General features: G+C 40.8%; 2 protein-coding genes across 3 annotated transcripts in view; both read left to right on the top strand.

The window, feature by feature from the left end:
• Nucleotides 1–708, top strand: part of HOOK3 (hook microtubule tethering protein 3) — a 113,602-nt gene extending 112,894 nt beyond the window's left edge. The window contains exon 23 of the mRNA XM_036838755.1: nucleotides 590–708. Within this exon, the coding sequence (XP_036694650.1) occupies nucleotides 590–653 (64 nt within the window). The 3' untranslated portion in view covers nucleotides 654–708. The remainder of the gene's footprint in view (nucleotides 1–589) is intronic.
• A 2,957-nt stretch (nucleotides 709–3,665) lies between these two features.
• The window catches only part of FNTA (farnesyltransferase, CAAX box, alpha), a 33,233-nt gene continuing 24,567 nt past the window's right edge, over nucleotides 3,666–12,331 (top strand). For both annotated transcript variants that reach the window (XM_036838888.1, XM_036838887.1), the window contains exons 1-2: nucleotides 3,666–3,879; nucleotides 5,877–5,962. In XM_036838888.1, the coding sequence (XP_036694783.1) occupies nucleotides 3,704–3,879; nucleotides 5,877–5,962 (262 nt within the window). In that variant the 5' untranslated portion in view covers nucleotides 3,666–3,703. The remainder of the gene's footprint in view (nucleotides 3,880–5,876; nucleotides 5,963–12,331) is intronic.

The following is a 12,331-nucleotide window of genomic DNA, read 5'->3' as shown; positions in this document are numbered from 1 at the left end:
GTCATTGATTTTCCTTTCCTATAACTGACAACTTTAAAGAATATGTTCTGGGACTTCCCTGGTGGCGCAGTGGTTAAGAATCTGCCCGCCAATGCAGGGGACATGGGTTCGAGCCCTGGTCCAGGAGGTCCCACATGCCACAGAGAAACCAAGCCTGTGTGCCACAACTTCTGAGCCTGCACGCTAGAGCTCGCAAGCCACAACTACTGAGCCCATGTGCCACAACTACTGAAGCCCGTGTGCCTAGAGCCGGTGTTCCATAACAAGAGAAGCCACCGCAATGAGAAGCCCGCGCACTGCAACAAAAAGTAGCCCCCGCTTGCCGCAGCTAGAGAAAGCCCGTGCACAGCAACGAAGACCCAACACAGCCAGAAATAAAAAATAAATAAGTAAATTTATTTTTAAAAAAATATGTTCTGTGATTTAGAGTTTGGAGAAGTTATTAGGTTATTGTGGTTTGGAGAGATACATATCAAAGGATCAGCAAGGACAGAGAAGCTGTATTGAAGCCCAGAAAAATCTACATCCATTCAATACTAAAATTTGCCAAATAAATATGACTCTTTTTTTTTTTTCCTTTCTTTTAAAGCCACCAGAAATATATGCATGGATGTAAATCCATAGGGAAAGAACGCAGTGAAAAACTGAACTAAATCAGGATTGGATGGTCAAAGGGAGTTTTGTCTACTCTGATCAAAAGGAACTCTCACCCTGGAGTCATTCTTAACTATTTTTGTGTCTTGCATCCTCCATCCAGTTAAGCTGTCAGCAAATCCTCTCAGATTAACCTTCAAAGAACATCCAGAATCCATACACTGCTCATCACCTCCAACCGAACTGATACAGTCCATTGTTTTCCAAAATTGTTGACCACGACCCACGGTAAGAAATACATTTTACAACATGACCCATTACACCTGAACATATATAAGTTTGAAAAAAACTTCACCAAAAATCACTTTCTTCTTCTAAACAGTGCACTTCTAAATAGTGCACTGTGCACTATTTTCTATTCCACTGTATTTCATTTTTTGAAATACTCATCAAACACACCAAAAAATGCTGGTCATGGAATCAGATACTAAGATGGAACTTGGGAAGCAAGATTAGGGACAAACACCCATGTGGTCAAACTGCAAGGCCTGTGAGGTCTCAGCCTCCCAGGTGGAAGCCGTGTGGCGCCTGTCAGTGGTCCCCGTCAGGCTGCGATGGCTGGGCCCTCATTCCTCTGCCTCTTGGCAGTCCATTGCGGGCTGTCCTCAGGCCACGGAGGAGGCTGGCTGCTGACTCCACTCCCCAAAGCTGGGCAGCAGGTTCCTCCTTGGAGGACTGGCGGGTCACCTTGTCCACACAGGACCCACGAAAAGGACTTTATGATCCATCAGTGAATTGTGAAGCATAATTTAAACACTTTGACCTTTTGCCCGGACTGCTACAATAGCTTTACACTCATCTGTTTCCATTCTTGCCTTTCTACTGTGTGTATTTCACACATGGTAGCCAAAGTAATCCTTTAGAAATGTAAATCACACGTCCCTCCTTTACTCAAAACCTTCCACTAATTTCCACTTAAAATCAAATCCCACAAATGTTAATTAGCACATTAAAAGATGCTCAGCATCACTAATCATTAGGGAAATGCAAAGTGAAGATACCAGTTCACATTCATTCAAATGGTTATCAAAACAAAACCAGGAAACAAGCATCGGTGAGTATGGGAAGAAACTGGAACCCTTGCACAGACGCTGTGGAAAACAGTTCCCAAAAACCTAAACATAGAATTACCGTATGTCAAGCAATCCCACACTGGGTAAATACCCAAAAGTGAAAGCGGGGTCTCTAACAGGTATTTCATTATTCTCAACAGCCAAAAGGTGAAAACAACCCAAATGTTCATTAATAAATGATTGGATAAACAAAATGTGGCCTATACATACAATGGAATATTATTCAGCCTTAAAAAAGAAGGAAATTCTGACACATGTTACAACGTGGACGAACCTGGAGGACATTATGCAAACTGAAATAAGCCATACACCAAAGGACAAATACTGTATGATTCTACTTCCATGAGGACCTAGAATAGTCATACTCACGGAGACAGAACGTAGAATAGTGGTTACAAGGGGCTGGGGTGGGGCTGGGGGGGATGGGGAGTGTTTGATGGGGACGGAGTTTCAGTTGGGAAGATGATAAAGTTCTGGAGATGGATGGTGGCCATGGCTGCACATCAATGTGAATGTACTTAACATCACCAGACTATACACTTAAAAATGATTAAAAAGATAAGTTTCATGTTATGACTATTTTACCACAATAAAAATAATAATAAAAATCCAAATCCTTACCATGATCCCTGGCTGCTTCTTCAGTCTTATCACCCACCAGTTCCTTCCCCTCACTCACAGGCCTTCAGCCCTGCTGGCATCCTTGCCGAACCAAGACCGCACCAAGCACACACTTCCTGTTCTCTGACTGGTATGCTTTTTCCTCTCACAGGTCTCTGCTCAAACAGCCCCTGAAAAGCCTTCCTGAAAATCTGCTGAAGGTGAAAGATAATTTTCCTTCCACCCTTCTGAGTTCTTGGTTGAAACCCCAGTAATAAAAGACAGATTAACAAGAGAAAAACAAAAAGAGGTTTATTAACATGTATACCTCGTGTATACCTAGAGAAAATAGAAAAATACCTAGAGATACCCAGAGAAAAATTAGCAACTCCCTGAGGTGGCTTCGAACTCAGGCTTAAATACCACCTTAATAAGGAAAGGGGATGGGAGATGAAGGCCTCTTGGGGGAGAGTAAAAGGTTTTTAGGAAAGATGAACGGGCCCTTAGAAGAATAGGTTGGAGATGTGACAATTTGACAAAACTTGTCAGGGTGCGGCGTCCACTTCCACTCTTGAAACTCCCAGGGAGGGGACTTAACGGCAATTGCGTTCCTTTTGGAGGGTCTGTCTTTAGAAATGTAAGGGAGTTCGGAGAAAGCTGCTCCCCACATTTACTGTTTTTCAAGTGCCAACAGCTCAAAATAACCAAAACACCAAAGCAGCATCTGTGGAGTGGCATGTCCTGTACTCCTTCCTACATACATATTTTGGGGCGTATTCTGCTATCCTCCCCTAGAATGCAAAGCCCATGACTGCAGAGTCTTATTTTTGTGCCATGAGCAAGCCCGGCATATACTAGGTAGTCAGTGTTAAACGTTTACCTTTCCTATAATGTATACCCATATTCCTTGTATAATTAGAACTTTAATTTCAAAAGACTAAAATCCTGGATTACTGAAATTCTGCGGTATAAACCCAGCATCCAAAAGAAAGAAAAAAAAAATGTGTGCAAGGAACGTAAATGCCCTTGGATGGCTAACGCGGAGCACGGGCGCCAGCTGCTTATCCAGGACTCCCAAGCTTCTCCCGCCGACACTAACAACTAACAACACTAGCACGTTCCGAAGCACCAGCTACAAGCGTTCGGACAGGCCTGCGGACAAGACGAGTGGGAAACCTGGGGCCCCAGGTGGCGTGATGCAGCCCGAAGCGCAGAACCGCGCCCAACAGCGACGGCCAGGCCAGGCTGCCGGCGCAAGCGCTGGGCACTCCAGCCCGCGTCTCTATGGTAGGAGCGGAAAAACCGGAAGTAGCCGCGAGAGGGGCGGGGCCAGGGGTGGGGCCTCCGCCACCTCCTCCGCTGGGAGCCGAGGAGAGATGGCGGCCGCCGACGGCGTCGGGGAGGCTGCGCAGGGCGGGGAGCCGGGTCAGCCGGAGCCGCCGCCGCCCCAGCCGCATCCCCTGCCGCCCCAGCCGCCGCCAGAAGAGGCGGCGGCGTCCCCTATGGACGACGGGTTCCTGAGCCTGGACTCGCCCACCTATGTCCTGTACAGGTAACGCCCACGGCATGGTCGCGGCGCGGGAGACCCTCCCCCGCGCGCGGCGCTGCACGGGGCGCGGCTGCGGCAGAAGCTCGCGCGTCCTCGCGGTCCGGCGGCCGGGAGCGGCGGGGTGGGGCCCGTGCTGTCACCGAGCTGGGCGGTGGAGGTTCCGGGCCCCACAGCGCTGGCCTGCTGTAGTCCGAATGCCAAAGGGCTTGGGTGCAGTCGGACCGCAAAGAAGGTCCAGATTGGCTCGCTTTAGAAACGGGGCTTCCCGTGGTTTGTTCTGCGGAAACGGAGAGAGCTAGAGTAAGATCTTTAGGGACCGGGACGTTTTCATTCAGCATTTTCTTTCAGTGTTTTTAGCGCCCAGCATCAGCCAGGCACCGAGTTAGGCTGTAAGGATGAGACTATGAGGATTCAACTCCGTTACGCGTCCCCACGTCGCCTCGTGCTTAGTGCAAGCGATGTGCAGTGTCGGGTACTGCTGTAACTTTCTCGCCTTTCCTCCCCATCTTTGCCACCACCCAGTCCCGTCCCCGTTAGTTCTTTGCTTTCTATTGGTCATGCTGGTTCCCCAGCTGCATTTTGAACCTGCAGAGACGACTGAGAAGTCCTTACTTTTCTCATGTCTTATTTTTTCTTCTGTAGTTCTAGGTAAACCCATTAGATGGCTGATTTGCGTAGGTTGTTTATGAATTGAGTGAAAGCCACTATGCAGATTTCGTTCTTGGAGTTTACTGTGTTAGTGATTTCAGTTGGTTGAGGTGGCCCCATAGCCCTCAGACCTCTTCTCTGAACTGTGAAATACTCGGGTTCTTCCCTTGACTGTCCGATTTCCCTGTGCCTAAAGGACAGCGGTACCATTCTCATGCCACTCCCCATCTAGGTCTCACACCTCGGGTAATTGTTTCCCCTGGATTTCTCCTTGTATAGTGGGCACAATTTTAGAATTTGTCTAGATACCACAGAATTTTTGCTGTCAATAGCTGATGAGTACAGAGAACTGAAAAATGGATAATAGGAAAAGAATGTAAGTAAAAGAGTGGTTAACGAAAATTTGGTCACACTGAGCAGTTTACACAGCAGTGTCTATAGGCACCCAGTGTTGCCACTGTAATTTATTTTAGCATTGATAATGAGAAGTAGTATTCATTGAATACTTACTATATGCATTTATTATATGCTACATTTATAACATATAGCATATATATTTAAGCATACAGTAATACTATATAGTACATTTAGTGTATTTCCTGTATAATATTGTATATGCTAACTGTGTGTTAGGGTATATATAGTATAATAGTATATATATAGTATAATACTATGTATTATATGCTTACTATTATGCGTATTTTAAGAGCTTAACATATTATCTCACTTAAACCTCCAAGTAACCTTCTAAGGTTGGTGGGTAATAGTATCATCTCCATTTTATAAATGAAGAAATTGAGGCCCAGAGAGGTTAAGTAACTTTCTCAGGGTCACACAGCTAGTTAAGTGGTAGAGCCAGTGTTCCACAGATTCCAGACTCTACTGACCACCTGGACCACCTCTCAGTGTACAGTAAAATGATAGTGATTACTTTTACTTTTAAATATCACTTTCTAGTTATTCAGAGTATTCAAATAAAAAATTGTTATTCAAATTTTTTTAAACTGTTGACTGACTCCAAAGAGCCTTATTAGACCAATGAATTAGATTGATTTCTAATTTAAAACTATTGTGTACTTGCTACAAAAACCTGCTTTTGCATTTATGTAAAAACTTTAAATTTGAAAACTACTGATTTATTAACTTTAATTGGAAAATTATTCATTTTATTTTTATTTTACTTAAAAGTTTAATATGTAAAACAAACGGGCAACACTTGTTTGTGAAGAATCCAACCATGGTTACATTATTTGTAAGTTAAAGTGTAATTGTTGCCTTTTTAAAAAAACATCAGATTTCTTTTTTTCCTTACACGCTTGAATATAATCGCTGAAAAATATATGTATTTTCAGGGACAGAGCAGAATGGGCTGATATAGATCCAGTGCCGCAGAATGATGGCCCCAATCCAGTGGTCCAGATCATTTATAGTGAAAAATGTAAGTTTATTTTTTATTAGGGAAAGGTCTATAAGTCAAACTTAGTAGCAAAGTTGAAATTCACAACTATGTGACTAGATAGATGACAGAATTTTGTCTAATAAAGATCTAAATGACTTAAGCTAATCTTGTGGGGTTTTGTAATTTATTTTCATGATTAAAAGTTTCATTTTGTCCAAAGGATGTACATATTTTAAGTTTAAATAATGAATGTTACATTATAATACATAGTAGCCACTGTGTGATTGTGCTTTTCATTTAGTGTTTAATCTGCACATGAGATACAATGTAAATGATTTACTGTTTTATTTAGAATAAATTTTGGTTGTTGAAACATGAGCATTTTGAAATATATTTTAGCTGTGAAATGTTAGGCTCAGCTGGAATATATTACTGATAGTGAGTGGATTATTTTCTTTGACAAAGTATTCTTTCATAACGAATGTGAAATGCTTTGTAAATTGAAGGCCATACAAATGTTAATTGTTAGTTGTTCTTCTAGGAAAGGGTAAACAAATAAAATGGAATGCTAGTTTTGTAGTTTTATGTATATATATATATTTCTTTCAGTTAAGGCTCTGTTATCCAAGATCATTCCTCTTTTACAAAAAGTGATTATTATTTTTCCTGATTATGAGATACTGTCAAGAATGTAAAGAAAGAATAATGGTGTGAGGGTTTGCCTTATCAAATATGAAAGTGTACTACTAAACTTAATAACATGTGGAACTGGTGCAGAAATAAATAGATTAATAAAGAAACTAAAAATAGGTCTCATTATCTCATAATATTTGATAAAAAGGACATTTCATATCTGTATGAAAAAGATGGATTAATCAAGTAATGGTTTTGTAACCATCTGTGGATTTGGATATAAACAGAATTGTATCCCTATCTCATATCTTACATGAAAATAAATTACAGATGAATTAAAGTCCTAAAGAAAAACTGTAAACGTACTAGAGCAGGTAGAATAATCTTTCATTCTTAGGGTAAAGAAGGAATTGTTAGGCAAGATGTAAAACTCCGAATTGATTGAGGAAAAGATCAGAAGGTATAACTGCATGAAACCGCAAAACTTCCAAACTGTGAGAGATATTATATGTGAAGGGATAATTCACTAGAAGAAATAGAAATATCTATGAAGAGATGTTAACCTCACTAGTGATCTGAGAAATGAAAACCACAACTTTTCCAGATTCATAAAGTACCTTTTGAAAACTGACACAGTCATTCATTTCTCTTTCAGTTAAAAATAATAAAACCTTTTTTTCAGGGTAAAAAAAAAAAAAAAAAATCAACATTTTTAATTCTTAAATATATCATTATTACAAACCACAAAGGAAAAGAGAGAAATATGACCCATTGATCAAAAATTGATAAATGAGTATATCAGAATTTTAAATTTGTGCAACAGAAGACACCATGAATAAGTTAAAAAGCAAACAGCAGTGTGGGAGAAGATGTATAAACAGAGGATCGATATTCAGAACCTTATAAGGAATTCCTACGAAAGGTTAAAGAAACAGGGAAAGTAATCAAAAAATAGACAAAGGGTATGAACTTGTAGTTCATAGAAGAAAAAATTTCGTTAGCCATTAAATAGGGGGAAAATCCATTATCATTAGGAATGAAAGATAATTTTAAACTGTTTTATGATATCAGATATTGAGACGTATGAACAGATCCATGCTTTTCAGATGGTAGTTTTCATATGTTTAGCCATTTTAGAAAGCAGTATCGCGTGTATATTTAGTAAAACTAGAAAATGCTCATATCTTAAAATCTTTGAAGTGCTGTTTCTCATAATACATTCTGGGTTCACTCTGGCTTATGGCATCAGAAGACATGTACTAGGAGGCTGAGAGCACAGACTTCAGAGCCAGACCACCTAGTTCAGATTCTGACTGCACCACTTTACTGACTCTGTAACCTTGGACAAATTATTTAACCTCATTATCTCTGTCTCCTTCTGTGTAAAATGAGGACGATAGTAGTAACTACTTTATAGAGTGAGTGAGTTATACATGTGAAATAAGAGAACAGTGGCTGACTCATAGTAAGCACTGTGTGTGATAGCTATTACAGTTCACAGCATTTTTTGGAAGAACAAAATATTGGAAACCAGCTATATATTTGTGTTTTGGAGAATAGATAAAGGTATCGTTGTCATACAGTTGTGTGCTATATAACCAATAAGAGGATCTAGATCTGTTATAATAGGGACAGATCGCAGAAACAGTGTTGAGTGAAAAAAAGGCACATAAGTTTTAGACACTTTGAGTATGACAGTATATTAAATTTGTAATTTTTAATTAAAAGACTTTTAATATCAAAAAAAATCTAATGAATATAAAATTATATTTATATAATCCCAAATTTATTTATGACCCTAAATTATATAGGGTCATTTAGCCCTAAGACTGAGTATCCTAGTCCCACTTATAGAAATCTGTTCTGGGAAAAAATAGCATTGACATGTAAATTATGCCAGGCCCACTGTATGGAAAAGTGAAACAAGAATGATGTAGATGTGTATACACAGGCATGGAAGGACATATCACTGAGGGGGAAATGCCAAAATGAAAAGCAGAATGAAAATGCTATGCCAACTTCATTAAAAAACAAGAGCAAGATTACATTTATTTGCTTAGAAAAATGTCTGGAGAGACATATCAACTGGTAACAGCCATTACCACTGATACAGGTCCAGTGCACTGGGGAGTAGCACTGGAGTATGGGAAACTTCCTCTACTTTTATATTGTTTGCAGTGTTTACAAAGAACATGTATTTCTTTCTTTTTTTTTTGAATACCCAAAATAGTTTTATTTTAAACATTTACCAAATTTAAGTTGTGCTAACTTCTGATACATAGACATATGTATCTACATAACTGTATATACATGCGTATATAAATACATACATAATTCACATCTATGGTAATATTTTGAGCTTTACCTATGAAATTAATTTCAATTTGGGTCAAATATTTCATCTTTTGCAAGAAACCTAACTTGTTCATGAAAATCTTGAATCCATCCGAGGTAAGGAATAGAATCCCGGGTAGGGCTGGGATGTGGGAGGGGTGTGGTCAGACATGCCACTAGCCCATACAGGGTGCATTGGTGAAAATTTGAAAAAGGAGCCACATCGTCTGGGCAGACACGGCCATGCACCAATAAACTCGGCTTGGTGAGTGGGGCAGGATTTCAGCTCCCATTCCCTGCCTCAGCTGGATGCCTTGCACTGGGTGCAACCTGCATGTAGGTGGCAGTCCTAGAGGGATGGCTCAGTGGCGGTGCAAGCAGGAGATGGTGATCCGGCCACCCTGTACAGCTCCATTCCTTGCTAGACTGATTTCATTTGTCTGGAGGAGTTTGGTCAGGTAGGGATCTTTTCTTCTCACCACTTCTGATGATTTAGCTAAAGAAGGAGATCTCCCCAATGGAAAAAGTCCATTTTTCAGGTTCAAGTGTGCAGATGGCCGTGCAGCCTCCAAGTGGGCTTTCATGGTTTAATCTTAGGAAATAGCCCAATGTTGATTCTTGAGTCCTAAAAAAAGTATGCTGTTGATCTGGTTGTAGATGAGCTTTGCAATTTCCCTTTTCTCTCGGCGCCTCAGCTTGGCCGCCTCACGCCAGGGGTCGTACGGAGGGGCTGCATGAGGAGAGAGGAGCGGGCAGGGAGGCACCGGGCTGTGCCCCAGTCCCAGGCGGGCTGGCTGGGGGACCAGGGCCGTGCACGCCCCCACCCAGATGGCGCGGCCAAGCGGGCGTGTGGTGTTCCGCGCCCTCCAGGCTGGCTCCCAGAACATGTATTTCTTTTTAATTAAAAATATTTTGAGGGACTTCCCTAGTGGTGCAGTGGTTAAGAATCTGCCTGCCAATGCAGGGGACACGGGTTCGAGCCCTGGTCTGGGAAGATCCCACATGCCACGGAGCAACTAAGCCCGTACGCCACAACTACTGAGCCTGTGCTCTAGAGCCCGCGAGCCACAACTACTGAGCTCGCGAGCCACAACTACTGAAGCCCGTGCGCCCTAGGGCCTGTGCTCCACAACAAGAGAAGCCACCACAGTGAGAAGTCTGCACACCACAACGAAGAGTAGCCCCTGCTCGCCGCAACTAGAGAAAGCCCACACGCCACAATGGAGACCCAGTGCAGCCAAAAAAAAAATATTTTTTAAAGTAACACATGCTCATTGAAGAAAAATCTGAAGATGTTAACATCAAAAGAAGAGTCTAATCATCCAGAACTAACCACTGTTAACATTTGGCGTATAGCCTTCCACTCCTCGGAAAATATGTTTCCACAGAGTTAGGTTTATGCTATGTATGTGTACATGTGTGAATATAAAGTAATGTGTTTATACATTGTATATAGAGTTAACATGTTATAAGCATTTTGTTACACATTTTAAAATATTTGGGAGCTTGGTTCTTAATGACCACATAATATTGCATAGTTATTTACCATTTATATTGTTTCTAAATATTACTCCGGTATAAATTAAATTCAGCATTTTAAAGGTAGTATTTAGGAGTAGATGACCTTTGTATGTTCAGAAAGAGCTATAATTTTTCATGCTCTCCTCTGATAATTTCACTTTTGGGGTTGTAGTCTAACAAAACTATATACATACCCATGTGTGCTTGCATGCACACACATAAATACGTATGTGTGTATTGTGTATTTAATTTTTTTAATTTTTTAATGAAAAGTCATTGGACGCTTAAAGCAGTGATTTTTATAAAACAAAATTGAAAACAACCAGTAGTAGCAGAACGGTTAGGCAAATTAGGATATATTGACATTGTATTCATGCATATTGACCTACTAAAAGTTTGTGAACCCTGTCAGTAACTGGAAAATTGTATGCTATAAGAAAAATAGCAGGACTTTTCTGGTGGTCCAGTGGTTAAGAATCCGCCTTCCGATGCAGGGGATGCAGGTTCGATCCCTGGTCGGGGAACATACCCATGTGCCGCGGGGCAACTAAGCCCATGCGCCACAACTACTGAGCCCGTGCTCCGCAACTACTGAGCCCTTGCACTCTGGAGCCCACATACCACAACTACTGAGCCCGCACGTTTTGGAGCCTACGCACCACAACTGGAGAGCCTGCGCGCTGGAGACCACACGCCACAATGAAGAGCCCGTGCACTGCAACAAAAGATCCCACATGCTGCAATGAAGATCCCACATGCTGCAACTAAGACCTGACGCAGCCAAATAAATAAAAATTAAAAAAAAAAAGAAAAATAGCATAGCATGTCCACATAAATTTTTAATTGTGGAAAAAGAAGTATTGAGGAGTATTTAACACCTGGGTTTTTTTAGTAGTCTGTTTAGGGCCTTAGTCTGTTCTCTACATTAATCTGTGCTGTGATGTGAAGGCATTTCAGCTGCAGTGAAATGAGCATTGTGATTAGCAGTGTGTGCTTTGGTGTCAGACTAGATTGGGGTTTAACTTCTGTCTCCAAAGTACACTGGGCCATGTGAACTTGTTAATCTCTCTAAAGCCTGTTTCTCTTGTGGAAATGAGAGTAAAATAGGTTAATATTTGTAAAGGTCTGAGTTCCTTCAGTTAAGAGATTGGCAAGGATCAGAAGTTTTGATACTCTTGTCAGTGAAGATGTGGAAAAAAATCGGTGTATTCATACATTCTTGGAGGGACTATATATTGATCAGACCTGTTTTGAGAGGTTAATTTGGCATTGTCTGTCAGCATCAACAGTGCACATAACCTTGATCCAGTAATTCCACTTGTAGGAATTCATCCTACAGATGTACTGAATTTGCACGTGTGTGCAGAAACATACCATGATAGGACAGCAAAAGAATGAAAACAATTTAAACATTCATTTATAGGGGACGAGTTAGGTATAATTAGAGTGCCCATACAACGAAATGCTGTGCAACTGTTTGAAAACTTTGTAACGGGGAATGTGGTTGAAAATTATGTCATCTTCCCATCTTGTTCCTCAAACTCGTATGTTCATAAATAAGCATATATTTTTAACTAAACGAATAGCTGCTGCTCTGCACCTTACGTTTTTCACTCAACAACATGTCTTAGCAGTTGTTCCATTTCAGTACATAGCAGAACAGCCTCGTTACTAATAGCTGCATAGGATTTTGTTGTATGGGTGTACCATAATGGACTTAACCCATTCTTTACTCATGGAAATTTCAGTTGTTTCCAGTCTTCATTTCTTTATTTCTTATATAAATTTCCTTGGATGCTTTGGGCACATACAGGAGTATATTTGTAAGAAAACTTACTGGAACTGGAATTGTTAGGTCAATGAGTAGTCAGTTTTTATTTATTATTTATGTATTTATTTATTTATTTTTTAGAGAAACAC

The sequence above is a fragment of the Balaenoptera musculus genome, chromosome 21 (assembly GCF_009873245.2).
Source record: "Balaenoptera musculus isolate JJ_BM4_2016_0621 chromosome 21, mBalMus1.pri.v3, whole genome shotgun sequence".
Taxonomy (NCBI): domain Eukaryota; kingdom Metazoa; phylum Chordata; class Mammalia; order Artiodactyla; family Balaenopteridae; genus Balaenoptera; species Balaenoptera musculus.
Note: the sequence above shows the minus strand (reverse complement) of the source record. Positions and strands in the feature narration are given on the sequence as shown.